Here is an 18,688-nt window from a genome sequence, read left to right as displayed (position 1 = left end):
TTGAACGCCGACGTGCACGATTAATTCCTGAGAAAATTCGCTTAGCGTGTTCGCCGTGATTTTCTTTTTTTTTTTTTTTTTTCTTACGGATAAATCGGATCGAGCACCGAATAATTATCGAAAGATCGTGAAATCTATCGAATATATCAGCTTTATAAATAGATAGTAAAATTATAATACGTATCAGGCGGCTACACAGAGCGTAGGATATTATATAGGTATAATGAAAGAGCAAACGTCACACCTGTCTTAAAAGCAAATATTACACAACTCGAAAACCCGCGGGTATACAATATTTAATCAGCACAAGGTCTCCGGTCCACGTGCTCATATTACACTGTACGTATATGAATGTAAAAAAGATATGTTTTCTTTTTCAATTTCGCGGTTTTTCAATCCGCCTGTAATACACGTACGAGACATTCCCTTTTCTTTTTTTTATATATATAAATTTTTTTTCTTTCTTTCTTTTTTAAGTGTGGTTTAGTGTATAAAAGAAAAAAAAAAAAAAAAAACTTCCTTCACCGAGTTTCACATACTTTTGACCAGGGGTTTAATTTTTACTGCTCCAAAGAACGCAAAAACACAATTTTCGAATGAACAGCCCCGATCGATTGGCTGCAAATTTTTCTCGATAATTTTTTTGTCAAAAGACGAAAATTTTGAGGTCAAAATGAAAACGGGCAAGCTTTTGGTTTAGAAGCTACAAGCGAAACGAGTAATTGAAAAGTGGAAAGAAAAATCGAATTGAATATGAATTTAGAAAATACAAATTCACGTTTCATTCGTTTCTTATCAATTTTTGAAATTGAAAAAAATTTGAAGAACCGTTGTAAAGAATTTAAAGCCAACTGATTGAGGCTGCTTATTCGAAAATTGAGTTTTCGTGTTTTTCATGGCGGTAAAAATCGAACCCATTATCCAAAAAATCTAAAACTCGATAAAAGATGTTTTTTTTATTCGATGATAAAAAAAAAAAATAAAAAATCACCCACAGCGAGGATACATCGACGGACTTGCCTGAGTGGAATGCCTGATAAATATCGAAAAATTTCAAGTAAAGAAAATCTCGAACCGCGCGATTCGCTCGGATATTGACCCGGCGTTCAAAAGAACGTCGCTAATTTTTTCGATCGCTACTGCCGAGCAAGCAGTTTTAAGGATAAGTAGAACAACCGAGGCAGCAACGAGCCGGTTGAAAATTTGTAAGTAACTGACATAATTCTGAGCCGTGTTGCGGTGAACTGGAACGCGGTGCAAAAACTCATCAAGCCTGCTACAACGCTTCTGCATGTGCACAGCAAACACACAAAACCGATACGTCGGCGAAGTAAGAGTTTTGAATTTGCCTTTCAAGTCAGCGAAATCAACTCGCCGCTTCGTCGGTCACTCAATTATTACTCAACAAGTGTAGAGTGTTATATTTCTCTTAAAAATTTACTGGATAAAGACTCGATCGGTGGGGGAACGTGCGTTCGATCGCCGTTTCTCACGGATTGCAATTAAGAAATGCGACGAGTTTCGCAAAAATTGTAAGTCACGGCTCGATGCGAGAATCTCGTCCTTAACGATCCTTGCGATTATTGTGAATAGCAAGAACGATCAAAGATGATCGATTATTTTAATTAATCGTGCATAATCGATCATTTTTGATACTCGATTGATCGACCATTGTTATTTCTCGAAATCGGTTTTTGTTTTTCACTTCGATTAACCACGCAAAACGATATCAATTTGTGCGATCAAAGTATCAATTATTATCCTTGTCTTACTTACTGACTACCTATTTCACGTAATTATTGAAAGATGAATCGGTATTTTTATCTGAAATTGAAAAACGTTTTGAATGAAATAATATATTATCAAAAAAAATTTCCGCTATTAAGACTACGTACTGAAATTTACAAAATTTTGTTTTCAGATCGACCGTTTCAAAAAAAAATACGAAGCGATTGATTATTTCGTATATTTTATACAGCTCGATGCTTTGTTCGAAGTGCCTTAAAAATTGCAAAAAATCCGATGTACATCCGATCGGATTCACTCCACGGCTCGTTTTATTCAGAAGACCAATTTATCGCAACGATTAGAAAAAGAAACCGGCTGTTTTATTTTTCTTTTTAACTAAACTTTTCAATTTCTTCGCGAAAAATAAATTAATTCAAAAAAATACAGAAACAATTATTATCGCTTATCGTAATTCATTCAAATTACACAAGTTTTCGGAGATTTTATTCGAGAGCGTTTTGTAATCGCATCGTCTCGGGCTCAGCGCGATTTCATTCGTGGAATATTGCCGTGTAATTGTTTCAGATTATTGCTGTGCATAGTTGTATACATACGTGGACGTATAATACGTGGAAATAATTATCGTTCGCCGTTTTCAAATGCCCGTGCGTTTGCGTTAAGTTCCAGAATCATTGACACGCGTGCAGCGTGTTGAATACGCGAAATGCGAAATCGGCTTGAACCGCCCCGCACGGGCCTTGAAGTTGCTTAAATTATCCAGCGCGTTGGAGTGGAAATAATTTTTTTTCCCTTTATCAGGCAGATCATTACTCGAATTATACCCTTTTTTTCATTTTGTCGTCGCTCAAGTTTAGGGAAAAAGTCAATTGTACCTGAAATTCCCATTTTCTACCGCAATTTTTTATCATAACAGTTTGCGTTCATTCCCACCATGATATTAAAAATGTATTTTCCGGTAGGTTAGAAGAAAAAAAGGATGGGATTTTCGTCAAAGAACTCTTGATCTTTTTCCCATTTTTTTTTTTTTTTTTACTCCGTAACCATCAAGTTCTCAAAATTTATGATAACAAGGAAGGTATGTTTATTGCAAAAGTTGATAATTCGTCAGCTGTTCGCAATCGCAAACCTTCGTCTCGGACTGTTATCAATTATATAATTACCGTTTCGCAGTTTATCGTGTCCTCGAAAATTTACAAGTTGTTGCACGAACGTTTTTAACCCTGTACTTGTAGCGAGTTTAAAACTTTGCAACCGAACCGCGCGACGCTGGATTTAATCGAGAAAAGAAGGAGCGAAAAAAAAAAAAGGAAACAACGCAACGATCGACGACGATGATTTTTTTTTATTTTCTTATTTCTATTTTTAATTTTTTTGCAAATTTATAATCAAATCTTTAAAAATCTACGCGATGTGCGGAAAAAACGCCACGTCCCGAAAGATTTTCCATCGTTCTTGCATGCCCGTGGCGAACGTTGCGAAAATACTGCAGAAGAAGGAAGAAAACGAGGTGAAAAATAAAACGTCAGTTTAATCGCAACAGGCGCACGACGTAATTCGCGACGCCGTTCAAAGCGTGAAAATTGCGATCGTCGCGTTTGGCGATATCGACGCGTCTCGAGAGGGGAAAAGCAGATGGAAAAAAAAAAATCAAAAAAGAAAGAGAAAAAAACAACAACACGTTCAAGATTCAGAAAAAAATCCGCGCGGGAATGCTTTCAGTAATTTTCTTGCATACTGTAGAATGCACGTAATGATATTCTACTCGAAGGATTGCAATTGAAATAAGTAGACCGGTGAGCTCGAATATTATATATAGACATTTTTTTATATACACATATATATACATATATGTATAAATGTATGTATATATAAATATTTCTCTCTTTCTCTCCGCTTTTATCGGCATCGGCACCGATTCGTCTAAATATTGTTCCGCCCTCGTTAGCCATCCCGATTTTACAATTTCATTCCCGTGTTTCTTCACCTTTCTCGTTTATCGCGAATTTACGTCGTATTGCAGGTTCGAGCCGATTTTCCGATTTATCATATTATCGAATCCGCGCCGCACCGACGCGATTGTTGCGAAATATTTATTTCGTTTGTTTTTTATTTTTTTTATTTTATTTTATTTTTTTTTTTTCATCGCACAAAGACGGAAGGTAAAATAAAAACGTGACGGAATCAAGTTCGTTGGAACAACGACAACTGATTCGTAAAATGCTGCAAATTTTAATGTATGCGACCTCGGGAATATCGGGCACGCAAATAATACGTGTGTATATGTGTATATGCGATATAAAAATATGCCAAGTATAAGAAAAATAAGGCATATTTCTACGGCTCGATGACCTCCCAGCTGAATATAATTGCGGTTACAATTATTGTAATAACAAGCAAGGTTCCTGTTTTTCAAGATATTTTTATTACCATATCATGAGACAACATTCGGCTTTGTATAATTCTGAGCTTAGTATGTATAATTTGTAGTCTACTGTAGAACAGGCTCTGCGCACAAGGCACGGTATGTGAAAAATTAACGAAAACTACCAAACAACGAAAGGAATACAACTCAACCTGTTTCCAGATTCTCATCACTTCTCTCGCATTTCATGTGAAATTGCGTCATTTGTTGTCGCTATTATTATAAACCTTGACGCGATTCCGGCTCTGAGCGTGAAATATGTAATTAAAAATGTTTAAATCAATTACGTCAAAACTGTTTCGACATATTTTCGCGGCTGGTGTAAATAAATAAAAGTGCTGCTGCATAATCGGCAACTCTTGTTTTTCCTCTTTAATTGCACAATACCGGAATTGTTTGTAATCTCACAACGTGGTTACAATTCGCAAAAATATTCGCCGCTAGATCGCTTGAGGCTATTTATTCGGACCCAATTTTTTCGGGGCCTCATCACTCGCGATTTCCTTGCTCTCTCACGTCAGTTATAAATCGCACGATGCTCAGACTTGCGATTAATTTAAGCACGCCTTGTATTTCTGTATCAGTCGACTCACTGTGCTGCAATTTCCGGGATTAGGAAGGTCAGCGAGCGATATACTCGTGCAAAAATTTAGTGCTTACATCACGCTCGGTACATTACTTCCTAATAAGAGGTTTAAAAAAAAAAAAATGCTGCCACTTAGCTGTAATCGTATAAGCATCTCACAGGGTTTGTTTTCGGTTTTTCTTTTTTCTAACTTCTTTTTTAACGTCATTGCGCGATGAAAGCTGCAATGAATCCTGAATCTTGAAATCTCGAGTCACACAGTTGAGGGACTGAGCTGGAAATCAGATTTGATGTTCACGTAGACAAATAAAATTTAGAACAACCGGTCTCGTTGCTCGATGTTCTCCTTCAATCGATATCATGGTAAATTTTCAAGTACCAAGTTTTGGTGTTTTAATAAGAAAATAAAATCCCAACGAGCCAGGGAATTACTAAACTCCATAGTTTTTTTTCTCCTTAATTACTACAAAACAGTTGCACAGCATCGTAAATAATAAAGTTTGATTTTAATTCTTCTCTGGAATTCCTGTAAAGTCGTTGATCAAAATTTACATTTTATGGATATATTGATACGAATAACTTGACAAACGCGAAAATTTCGATTTCAAATTTGAGTAATAATCTGTAAATTCTAGACCTAGTCGAGTGTCATCGAGAACAGAAACAACACGCGACAGTAAAATAAAATAAAATGAAAATTGTGAGTAAAAGTTTTATACGCATATTTAATTTATAAAGCGAATCGCTAACGACCGAACGGTTTAACGCGCATGCGCTAATATTCGCGAGCAAAAGCAGTTGTTTCGTCAGGGCTACCAACATTTTTGAGGTTATGTACGATTTCATCGAAATATACTACGTATTAAATAATTGTTAAGTATATGAAACAAGAGTTAAACTTTCTGTCAATTTGATTGCAGCTATTTATTTTTGTAGAATCATTCCCGCATTGTAAGAAAAACGCAAAGCAAACGAAGCATCAATTTCTTAAAAATGTTCGAAACATCTCAAAATCGTCCAAAAAGTGTCCGTTTACTCGATTAAGAGCATTTTGGGTAAATATATTAATTTAAAAGTGAGCGGGTCAAGCGATTCGCTAATTATTGTCAATTTTAATTTCACTTTTCTCACCTTTCTTCGGCAATTCTCATCCCCGATCCTTGAAATCGTATAAATCGGTTTTCGACCGATTGGCGAATAAAGTGAATCGTGAAAAGAGTGGGAGATTCGACGAGAATATTTTATTGCTCAGCTTTTTTGGCCCTTGTCGTAAAACGAATTCCTCCGATTATGATGTCGGTGCTGTAAAAAAAAAAAAATAAGTGTCACACTCTCCATATTAGCCGCACCGATTCGGAGCGAGGTCTTTGATACCTCGTACTGTACAGAGTAAGTTTACGGGTGGACCAAACGAGTTTCGAGAGGCGTGTAAGGTACGTTGGCACCGCAAGACGGTATCTGGGTCCTTGGTGAGGCCCCGAGACAGGTCCCGTTTTGTTTATTAACGGCCTGTATCGCGTGCGCATGGCGAAGCGAAATATTTCGAAAGTAAAAATCATCCGGCAGCAGTCGGTCGATGGGCCAGCAACTATCCGTGCAAAGATACAAATTGACTATTCGAAGTGAAACGCGAGCGAAGAAATTGAGGAGGAAAATCGAAAAAGGCTGTGAGTGCGACTGAAGCGAAAAATTTTCAAAAACGTAGTTAAACTGTTCTGTTCTTATTTTATTTTTTTTTTTTTTCTAAATGAAAACGGCACTTACAGTCGCTTTTAATTATCCTCTTTAGTAAATTTTCTTTGCAAATTGTCGTCCGCTCTGTAAGACAACCGTTGAAAATTATAATCACACTGACAATGAACAGTCAACCGTATGGAATGTAATAAAGGTTTTTTTTAATTTTTGCAATGCTTGCGGATGAAGACAGAGAGAATTGTTTGGATGGATTGAATCTTTGAGAAGATTTGAAGAACGGTATGTGTCCGAGGAGAAATCGTGACTCGGGCAAACAAATGACCCAAAACTAGTGAAATCTTCACAATGTTCGTTGTGAAAAAAATTGTTTTTACAGTCGATAACTCGCGTGAATTTTAACTCCTTTGGTTAGCGGTTGATTGGGGGTAAAAATGTTGGGAGATGATAAAAAAAAAAACGTAGAAGTTATACTCGTGGGATTCTGCGATATCGGATTTTCGAATTAGACGGAAGAAAAAAATCTGTTTCATAAAATTTCGAAACGTCGAAGGGTCGAATCAATGGCAATTCAAACCAAGATATGAAATTTTCTATATCTTTATTTTTTGCCGTTTCTGTATTTTTGTTATTGACTTTTACAATCTTTTTATATTAATATACAGAATTACAAAATTCCATGCAAAATGGACTTCCGCGTTTCGGAAAACGATCGAATATTATTGGTGAAATATTCTATACAATTCGATACCATCGGGTGTGAAAAAAAGCACAATTCACACCGACGGTATTGAATTTGACGCCGAACGGTGTTGAACTTTAAAACTTATACCTCAAAATTCCGTTTCGTTTTCAAATCTTTCTCGCCCCGATTCGCAATAAAATTTCTTCTTTCTCGGTTCGAGAATATACAAAAAAAAAAAAAAAAACCCGGACAAGCGCGAATTGAACTCTGATTGAATTGGCGAGTGAGTTTGCGAGTACAAAAATAGGTGACACAAATGTCCGTATCTTTCGATCGCGTTGACTTAGAATCTTGAATTTTTCACACCTCCAAGGGACCGTAGATCTGAGTATTTGATATTAATTTCAACTTCGTACCTCCACCGGTCCCCGAGAAAAAGGGAAAAAGGGACGGACGGACAAACGAAAAACGAAACGATACCAAAAAGGTTCCGTTTTTACCCTTTGAGACGCGTATCCCTAAAAGCGATTCTAATTCAAGATGTACTACAGTATTTCCTTGCGTAATTTCCTACGGTGTTCCATCCGTTGAAACGAAGGCGACTCGAGCCAGCCGACTGGAAACTGGACTAACGATCGTTCATTTGCACGTCGCCGCGTCGGCGGAATTACACGCCCGTGGATAATTCCGCGGATGCACGAACACGCGCACGAACATCATCTATAGGACAAACCTAGGATGCACAATGAATTCCGCGACCGTGTCGTTCGCCTTCTCCGAGTCCTGTCTGCAGTCCGGGTCTTGTCTTGGTTGGAACTCGAGGCTTGAGCTAAGCGCGGCACACTTACCTACTATAAGTGTTATAAGTACGAACGAGGAGACAGGACAGTCAGTCACTGCGGTATTTATCTTGTTTGAGCCAATGAAAAGCGGCTAAAAAGTAACTCGAACAGGCGATTCCTCCCGTCGATGTTTCGCCGATTTTTTAAATTTCTTTTCTTTTTTTTTTCTTTCTTTGTCCTCCCTCCCGCCGTATTTTGTTACTTTTTTCGTATCTTTCCCATAGGCCGCTGCTTTCTTCCATCTCATTCTCGACCCGCGGAACTTTCTCTGGAAATCACGTACCGTTCGATTCGTTCGTTCGTTTAAACGAGGATCTTGTATCGTACCGATGATGATCGCAAGTCAGTTCCGTTTATGCCATCGCCGTTTGTAGTTCGAAGGATTTTCCGCGCCGCGTTACAGACAGAAGGGCTTTAAATATTTCCCGGCGAAGGGTTATCCCTCCTGTAATTGATAATATAACTCGAATCAAGGATAAATATATATATATATATATATATAAAAACACGTTCGACGTAGCGATCGGGTGATTCACGAAGGAGGATCGAATAACCGAGGATTTGTTCCGAGGTGAGCTTTCGGAGGGTGATAATTTTTTCCGCAACACGGTTTCCGCCGTTGCGCAAGCTCTACGACATACCGCATCCCATTCCTGCGATAAAAGTGACTGATCGCGGTACAATGAAAATATACGACTATGATATACCTACGTTTGACGTGACATTCGAGGAAGCGATTCAAACGCTGTGACAGATTGTTATCGATCAATGTACAAGAATTCGCATCCATTTTCACCCAGAGGATGCCGCGTGCGATTGAACATGATATAATGATGATGATGATGCAGAACCAGTGTTGGGAAAAAGATGGACGAATTGAAAGAGGGAATGTTGTTTAAAAAATCGCTGGAACTACGTCTGGACACTTTATGATAAAAATGTTTCTGGACGAATGTGAATAACGCAACCTGAGATATCAACGATTTGGGAAAAGAGGTCGATAACTAGAACCTTCAAAATTATCAAAATTCAGTGTTATTCTTACTATTCTCATTTTTTCGGCCTCATTCTCCTCGCTGAGCAGATTTCCTCGAGTTATCTGAAAAAACATTCAAAATATCTATCGATTTTGTATCATAGCGTCTTCTGGTTACGTATTTCCAACAATATTCAAACAGCTTCTCTTAACGATACCCGTTTTACTCAATTTTTCTAGTTACCGTAACAAATGAAATTTTTTCTCAGTGTACAACGCGATGATGTGATTAACGAACTGGTATCTGTAACTAAGTTTATCCACTCCTGAAGTAACCATTATTTGAAACTTTCGGATATATTTATGATGAAGAAAATGAGTCTGGATACATCGGAATATGTCGAAAAACACAAGAATTTAGTTATTTAAGAATCCTTTCTCAAAATGCTAATATTTCAATAATTGCGTTGTTCGATTTCGTTCGGCTCAGCGTCCGTCACACGATGAGAATGTCGTTTAATTCGCGTTTAGCTTTTCTGTCGGTAACGACAAGATTGGCGGTGATTATTTTATCTTGCTTCCTTTCGAAATTCCGAATCCTAAATCGTCAAAGTCGCGCGTGTCGATTAATCATCGTATATCCGTCGTACGCGTTCACCGTGCCAACTGCAAGTGGGTATTGCACCATGGATTAATAGTGATGATAATAACCGCGCGATTCACCAGAGAGAGAGAGAGAGAGAGAGAGAGAGAGAGAGAGAGAGAGAGAGAGCCGACTTGTTGTTTTCTACAATTTTCTACTTTTAATTGATGCGAGTTTCGTGATCTGAGTTTGCTCAACAACGAGTGGTCATCGTCCTTGAACGCAACTTGCTGCTGTTGCTGTCGCTGTCGCTTGCTCGACGCCGATACGTTTCAGAGGATGGAGACGTGCCGTATATTCTATTCAAAACCGCATCTCCACGGGTCAGAGAGCTTGCGCTACTCGGGAATGCTTAATAGATATTGTTTATATTGCTATCGCTGTTACACGCGCCCTCGAAACCATCGCTTGAATTATTGCACAGCCTTTCTCGAACTGGTACCAATCTCGTTTATCATTGCCTATTTCGTACTCGAAAGTTCAACGTCTGTACGATGCAATCACCGGGCAAACGCTCGGTATTTCATATAAACATTTCGTGTAAACATTCGGTCTTGCTCGAAGACCCGATTCGAGACTGCGAAACTCTTCGCCTTCCGAAGGTCGGATAAGACTTTTGCTATTTCGAAGTCGTCGATGTCCCGGGGCAGGGTTGAAGTTGAGAATTTGAAAAGTTCCGAAAACGCATAGTTCCGAATTATTTGGTGGCGAGACTCGAAGGAGAGAGATCAAACTTTGGAGAGATGACAAAGTTCCGAAATGCAAGATTTCAAAAATTCAAGTTACGGTAGAGCAAAGTTCCGAAAAGTAAGGTTCTGATGGAGCAGAATTGCGAAATATAAAGTTTCGATGGGGTGATGTTTTGAAAATTCAAATATATTCGTACAGCGTAGTTTACTCAACGAGAGTGGGTGTGAAGAATCAGAAAATAAAGAAAAATCAAAGCGGTAGAATTTCACAAGACCGAAAATCTTCGATCATTCGGAATTTCGGTGTTACAGATTTTCTTAATTTTATCATTCTCGCACTTCCGGAACTTTGAACGTCGGGTTTTGGAAAATTCGAAACTTTGATGTTTCGTCAAAGTTTGATTTCTTTACTTCAAGTGTCGCCACCGAAAAATTCAAAATTCGACGCTTTCGGAATTTTTCAAGTTCGGAATTTCAACCCCGCCCCAATCTCCTCTGATAACTTTTGTCATCGTCTTATAACAAGAAATTCATTCATGGTTCTTCCACCCTTCGAAACATATTTTTTAACCCTGAAATGTCCGCTCAATTTTTTGTTAAAAAGTCTCTTCAGAGACTTTTACAAAAAAAAAAGACACCATCGTGACTTCAAAATTTTCTCGAAAAGTACCATTGATCTGTTCTTCTAAAATTCCCAGAACCTTATCAGTTTTGTTTTTCTTTTCCCAATCTTAAGAAATCCTTATTTTTATGGATAATAATATTCCAACTCTCGCAATTGTCTTTGACCGCAAAATTTTTTATCGGCACGTCAACTTGCTGAGGAAAAATCGTAATAACAAAGACTGAAAAATAAGCACGAGTCCACCTTGATGCCGGAATGTCGTGTCCGGGTTCTTTTGACGCGCGACGCGAGGCGGCTTCGCAATTACTGCAGACAAACGCTAATAACTCTTTATTCGCCCGGTGAACCCGGAAGGACCGGTTTTGCCATGGGAAATCCCCGTTGATGATAATTTGGGTCAATGCCCTCGGTCTCGAGAATTGTATTTTCAAACAAGAGTCAAACTTTGGATTGCCACGCGTCTTATCGTGAGTCACGAACCTGATTTTGAAAAGATTTAACCACATTTTGGTAATATTGACTCCCTGGCGATGAAATTCATTGTGTGTGAGTAATTTTTATTTAAAATCGTCGTAAAAATTCGTTTAAAATTTGTTTAAAATCCTTTTAAAATTGCCAAAAATTTATTAGATCAGTTGAACTTCACTCTACGACGACTCGTTTTGACTACTAGACGACTGTATTCTCCAAATTCGCTGTCCGTTGGAGACTTTTTTTTTACATCATCTTCGCTTGGTTGAATAATTCGTTTTACAATACTGCTAAGATTTTGATTGCGATTAACAAACGGCGGTATTGAAAAAACCGCTGAAAAAAAAAAAAAAAAGATCTGTTCAAGTAACTATCTCGTAATAAAATTGACCAAAAAGTATCGATTTTCGGCCAATCATGAAACCTTCTCAGCGGAATAATTTTAATTTGTTGTTTTCGTTGTCGTTTTTTTTTTCTGTTTGTTTATTTCCTCGTTGAGTAATCTTCAAAGAGAATATCGACGGTAGTGTAATAACAAAAAATTTCTGAGACGCCGATTACATCGTCCGGAAGAAAATAATTTGCAGACAAGTTGTGCAGCTTTGTATTATCATAATAATTATTGAGCCAAGGACGTAAATCACGCGCGTATACGTACGTATGAATAGCTAATTGTGTTTTGATCATTTGATTTGAAAACTCGATCGGCGCTAAGACAGTTACGACACAAATTTATATAATCGCAAATGCTGGATTATTAAATCCGCTGGATTGACGCGGGAATGATAATGTCATTTACGGCGATAAATCATTCTCCGCAAATGCAGCGACTCTTCTCTTCCGTTGTTTTCACAACGAGCTCTGTGCTCGTTACACTTCGCTCGAATCCTACGAGGAGAAATCATCACCCAGCTATTATTATCGCATGCAGACAGCGGCGGAGAAACCCGGTCGAAGCGCGAAATACGTTTCTGATTAGGTATATTACTGCACATATTGCAATAGGTTGCAATTTATTTGCAAAAAAAAAAATCTCACCCATCTGTAAAGACATAAGGAATAAAACGCGTTACGCTGAGTTTCGCAAATATTTCTGTACTGCGGATGTTGCGTAATTTTCTTGCCGTCGTGTAATAAGAGGTAAATATATACGTAAAACAATCGATGCCTAGATATTGTATTTTACAAACGAAATAATGATTAAACCATCTTCTTCTAAACTTTTGATATTCCTTGAAGTTTGATTGTACATTTTTTTATTTTTTTATCGAACGACAATCGAAAGCTCGAGAAAAAAAAAAGTTCATCGACAGCTTGCAAGGCTTTAAAAATTTCTTACTCACAAATTCTGCGCAATTGCGTTTTATTTTATTTATTTTTTATTTTCTTTCATTCGTTTTTCCGTTCGGATCTCGACTCTTTCTTTCAACACGCGGGCGAATTTTGGTGTGAATCAACGATTCTCTTACCTAGGTTTCTAATCAACGTGAATGTAGGTTTGTTTGATTAGATATCGAACTCGAGATGTCCGTCCGAATGGAACCTGATACACGAGATGACGAACGGTACTCGCGTCACGTCGTGATCATAAATTTACCGTGCCTGTGTAAATAGGGAGTAGAAATCATTGTAAAATATTTACATATTTTGCCAAACGAGGTGAAGTTTTCGAGTGTTTGAATTTTACGTATGAATAATGCATGCGGAATGATTCAAACGTCATTAACACTTTCATCGACACTGAACGTTATTATAATATACATAATATAGGTCATCGAGATGACTGAAGAGGCGAGAGAAAAATTTCAAAAGAATTTCTGTATGTGTAATAAGTCATCGAACCCCAGACGCTATATATCGGATGACACAGATATGATTACGTCATACACTCTTACCAAACGATCGTATTCAACTTGTTCACCGTGAAAATATCCATTGAAAAGTTTCGTTGGGCAAATATCGATACTTCACAATAATTGCATCGGGTATTTTATCATACAAGCATTTGTTCGTTAGCCACGAAAATCCATTAATAAATATAAATCGGAATTATAAAGAAAAGCTCAGATGTCGATGGTTCGATTCGAATTGTTTTGAAGTAATGAAAATTCAGTATTTTTCGACTATTTCACTCTACGTTTTCGTTCATTTCATTCAGACAGATTATTTTTTACAGAGGAACTGAAATGGATTTTTACCTTTTTCCAGTGGTTGATTTAATATTGCCATTTGTGTTCGTACGATCAATGTCGATGCAGGATTGCAAAATTAAATATGTAACATTGCCCACATTACGAAATAATGGTGTTTATAAATCTGCCAAATTATCATCGATTTTGAAACGATCTGAACCGATCAAACATCGATATTTAATCTTTTCCTTATAAACCCAGTCGATACCGGGACAATCTCTTGAAACTTGAAAATGAACCGCGCATGCGCCAAATAATTAAATCTCATTGGTCGGCCAAATCTTCCCGCAGCGATATTTTAGCCCGCGACGCAGGCGGGCCAACCTACGCAAAATGTCTGCGTTTGAATTTTCAAAGAGCGTAAGCATTGAATTCCGAGCGTTCTTCGAAGAATCAACTTTCCGACCCGACAACAAACGCTTCGGAAACCTTTCCGAGTCGCTGCCTCGATTATTTGAGATTCTAACCTCGAAAATTCGTATCAACCGCATCGCCGGCAGAAAGAGTTCGACAGCTGGAAACTCGGATTGGCCAGCCTGCGCGAACAGCCGATAAAACTCGCGCATGCGCGGTTCATTTTCAAGTTTCAACAGATTGTCCCGGTGTATTCTGTTTTAGAATTCTTAAATACATCTTTGTACTCCATACGAATATAACAATTTTATAATTGTATGAACTTTGGGCAAGTCAATCTTTGAACAATTGAATATTTTTTGACCGGCACCGAACCGATTGCTTAAATTCTCTCCGGTTTCCAAAAATTTCCCTGAACAAAGGAGATTGATTAGTTTTGAAAAAATTTCAGGCAAGCTGGCGTCCGCGGCGGCAGAATTAGTGGCGGAGCGTGAGCCAGAGCCGCGCAATGAAATCCAGGACACGAACAGGACCGGAGCTTTCGGGGGCGCCATGGGGGCGGAATACCTCGTCAGGATGGCCCTCGATCAGTACACGGAGATCCTGACGACGGTATCGGACCCAAGAGTGAGCGACTGGCCCCTTATGGACTCGCCGATCCCCACCTTCCTCATCGTCGTCCTCTACCTCTACGGCGTGACGATATTCGGTCCGAGGGTGATGGCGAATAAAAAACCCTTCCAGCTTCGCGGCACCCTTATCGCCTACAACGCCTTCCAGGTCCTCTTCTCGTTGGGGATGATGTACGAGGTAAGAAATCGCGAGCTAACGAAAAGCTTGAGAAAATAACGCTATCGGATTAATCGATTGGTCGGCAGGTTCGATTAATCGTTTTTTCGATTGATCGATCAACCCTGATTGGTCACTCTGGGTAAATTTTACCCCAAACGTCCTTCGAACCTCTCGTAGAGTCCATAAGTCGTGAAAATAAGCCTCTTCACGCCATTCTTCACGCTAAATAAAGGCCTTTTTTAAACATTTTTGGCACTTTCCTGCAAGTTTGCCGATTATTTACAATATTTAAACAATCAATTCTGGTTAGGAAAACTGAGAGAGCTTTTCCTGCGATCCTTAAACGATTCGTAGATATTTGTTTTAGACTTTTAGAACTCGTCGTTGAAACAAGATATCACGATTCTAATGAAGTGTGACCTGTTAGGATTAATCGACGGTTTTTATTAATCGATTAATCGAAAAAACGATTAATCGCCTCATAATAATTCTTCAGGTCAATCGGTATATGAATCGAAACCGTTGATTAATCGATTCCTCGGGAAAATGATTAATCGAAAATGTCGATTTATCGATTAATTAAAAAAACGATCAATCTAAAGACTGAATTATTCGATTAATCGATCGATCGCACAACACTGGTAAAAAATTAAAATTAACTTTGGCAGGTGTGACCAGAAAATCTGATGTAAAGGGTCATCATTCTCTTCGACTATACGGTCACCCGATATTGCTATAATTTTAACCGTTGTTCACAAACGAAAAGAATACAGTAAACTAAAGAAACGGACTCGACGTTTCAATGACCAGAAAATGTAGCATCGACAACCGTATTGAAGCATACTAAACGATTACTAAATTACCACTATTTTCTCATATGTAGTTCTAACGTTATTCGAACCGTTATAATTCTAACTTACATATATTTTCCAGTATAACAACGGTAAACAGAGATTTTTTTTCACGCTGTAAAATTAGAATCATACACGATGCAAACATTGCAGGGAGACTCGTTCGGCGGGTTTCGATTGTAATTGCGTGCATTCGTTCGCAAGTTATACTTCTCGGCGAGACAAGTTTGTAAGCCGCTGGAACTCCGTGTTACAACCGCGTACTAACTATAGGTATAATAATTGTTAACGTCGTGGAAGAAAGTAGCACGGACAGATCACGAGATGCAACCTTGACCGACTGACTTCTTGAGGAACGAAAACATCATTTCACTGGCGGCGAACGGTTTCTGTATTGCAACTTGTCGCTTCTTTCACGTACCCTTTAATTATCATCTACGCCAGGGTTTAACGATTAACAACGAGTGTGATTCGCGATCGCTTTATGCCGTGAATCCGTCGACTTGGACGATAGTTGGACGATAGTTGGACGATAATTGGACAATATTTGGACGATAGTTGGACGATTGCTGGACGACAGTTGAACGACAGTTGGACGATAGTTGGACGATTGTTGGATGACAGTTGGACGACAGTTGGACGATAGTTGGACGATTGTTGGATGACAGTTGGACGACAGTTGGACGATAGTTGGACGATTGTTGGACGACAGTTGGACGATAGTTGGACGACAGTTGGATGACAGTTGGACGACAGTTGGACGATAGTTTGACGAGCGTCTGTTATGGTTATTCATTCGCAATTCGCGTCCGAATCTTGTACAGCCGAACTTGTGAAATTCCTAATTTAAATACCAATTTTACTTGACTGACAGCGTGTGGTGTAACTCTTGTGGCAATTTGCTAACTCGAGGCGATGGTAAAGGGGTAAACGTGCTCCATCACTCTCCGTGACTGTTTCGAGTCTTCAACTTTACCTCTTCCTACACCTAAATAGTCTGCCGATTACCACTGAACTGAGAATAATCGATGAATCGATTAGAAAAAAATAATCGAACACGCCTCGATTGAATCGGTAAAAATTATTTTTTTTTCAAACAACGCATAGCGGAAAAGTTTTCTCGATAATTTGTAGCTGCGCTGAAAATATTCATTCACTTTTCCATCACTTGTTATTTCAAATAGGTATCTTAGGAAGTGAAACAATGATGGTAATTGATACTTTGATCGCATAAATTTTTATTGCATTGCGTCGTTCGTTAGAGTAAAGAAAACAAAAACCGTTTGTGAGGAGAAATAATGGAGTTTGAAAAATAATCGATTATTTTTAGTCATTCTTACTGTAAATACATACCGCGACCTTACGTTATTAGAGAGGATTTTGTTAAGTCCGCGGGTGCGTTTTAACGAATTTGCACACGCCTGTTAGGTGAAAAAAAATTAACGACATAGACAAGTCGTAAACTGGAATCGAGTTGCTTGTTTTCCTTATGGTTAAAAATTCATAATTACCGACGAACCGGTTGAAATACATGAGAATAAAAAATACGCCTCATTCATTTCGGAATGTGCGTAACCAAAACCGTAAGAGTATAGTCATTGAAACAGTAATTACACGCAATTCAACAGTAACAGTGTTTGTATGTTCATGGCCGACTTTCGGATATTGAGTAGAAAACAGAGATTCGTTATTCAAGGTTGCGAATCAGTCGGACTATCCGAATCGAAAATTGGGAAAAGAGAACTGTTTTTCAAATTTCTGATAACTTATCCCTGTTATTCTAACTTCCATTGAATCGTTTCTGTTGCTCATAGTACTAATGGTCTTTGATGCGCGTTCAATGTCATTGGCGGAAATTGCATTTGTAGGAAATTATTGAAGAAAATTTGTCACGCCTAATAATCATTAATCCTAAATAAATTTTCAATTATTTTTGAAAACAGCATTAAATTCCATTCGTCAGAATCGATGGAATACAGTCTCTAATTTCTTTCAGAATTTGTAATTCCTAAGAAAAAAAAAAATTTATCCAACAAACGCAAATGTGGACATCTTTTTCATCTTATATTCTTCCATTTTTTTACCTTTCACCTGCCGCGTTTACTTTGGTTTCGATTCGTCATCGGAGATTGTAACACACTTGAGAATTACATACGCGTATAGGTACTTGTAACTTACGCATATACACAGAGACGTATGGAACGATGATTAGGAAATACGAAATCATTAGGTTCAAGCCGGCAAAGAGTTATAAAGTATGGCGATGCAAAGCCGCGCTTTTTCTCGAAAGTTTGAGCAACAATATTTCCCTCCAAGGAATTTCCTGTATCGACTTTCTATATTCAAGGCTGCATAGTGATTTGTGTGCGTTTGCCGGTATCTTTGTGTGCCTCCGTTCTTTCGTTCTTTCTGCACCAGCAGCAGCGGTAGCAGCAATAATGGCGCGCCTTCCAAGATCGTCGAGAGATTAATTCCCGCGTGCGAAGAAAAACTAAAATCTATGCAACGAGAACAACAACGATTAAATAAAAAGAGTCGATAAGATCCGAAGAGAAGAATTATTAAAAATTCAGAATAGGGGAGAATAAATTTAATATCAATAAATTACAAACTGCCGTTACTTTTTAAAATACACCCAAGTTTCGGGCCGATTTGCGTACATCTACAACGAAAGCCTTAGCAATATCGATGCCATTTTAAGCGATGGCTGGTAATCTAAAAATAATCGATGCGTCGATTAATCGAATCAAAAAAATAGTCGAACACGACTCGATTGAATCGGTAAAAATTAATGGAACAATCGATTGTTTCGTTGTTTTTTTTTTTTTTTAAACGGTGCATATGAAACCAAAGTTACGTAAATTTCTGTACCTAGTATTAATGGCGGAAAAGTTTTTTGATAATCTATTGTTTCATTCAAGGTATTTTTCAATTTCAAATAAAAATATTTATTCATTTTTCACTAATTACATCGAATAGGTACTTACGATTAGTAAGTAAGACGATGATAATAATCGATACTTTAACCGTATAAATTGACATTGTTCTGCGTCATGCATGGGAGTAAAAAAAACAAAAAAAAAACCTATCGTGAAGAATAATAATTGTCAATTAATAGA

The 18,688-nt window shown here is 38.0% G+C and overlaps 2 protein-coding genes across 4 annotated transcripts in view; one reads left to right on the top strand and one right to left on the bottom strand.

Annotated features, from left to right (window-relative positions):
* The window catches only part of LOC107225483 (elongation of very long chain fatty acids protein AAEL008004), a 49,846-nt gene extending 43,798 nt beyond the window's left edge, over positions 1-6,048 (bottom strand). The window contains exon 1 of the mRNA XM_046737006.1: positions 5,889-6,048. The gene's annotated coding sequence lies outside the window, so the exon portion shown is untranslated. The remainder of the gene's footprint in view (positions 1-5,888) is intronic.
* The window catches only part of LOC107226082 (elongation of very long chain fatty acids protein AAEL008004), a 47,472-nt gene that overhangs the window by 19,102 nt on the left and 9,682 nt on the right, over positions 1-18,688 (top strand). For all 3 annotated transcript variants that reach the window (XM_046737012.1, XM_046737013.1, XM_015666768.2), the window contains one exon: positions 14,378-14,736. In XM_046737012.1, coding sequence (XP_046592968.1) covers positions 14,479-14,736 — 258 coding nt within the window. In that variant the 5' untranslated portion in view covers positions 14,378-14,478. The remainder of the gene's footprint in view (positions 1-14,377; positions 14,737-18,688) is intronic.

Source organism: Neodiprion lecontei, chromosome 4, assembly GCF_021901455.1.
Source record: "Neodiprion lecontei isolate iyNeoLeco1 chromosome 4, iyNeoLeco1.1, whole genome shotgun sequence".
NCBI lineage: Eukaryota > Metazoa > Arthropoda > Insecta > Hymenoptera > Diprionidae > Neodiprion > Neodiprion lecontei.
This window is presented reverse-complemented; position numbering and strand designations above follow the sequence as displayed.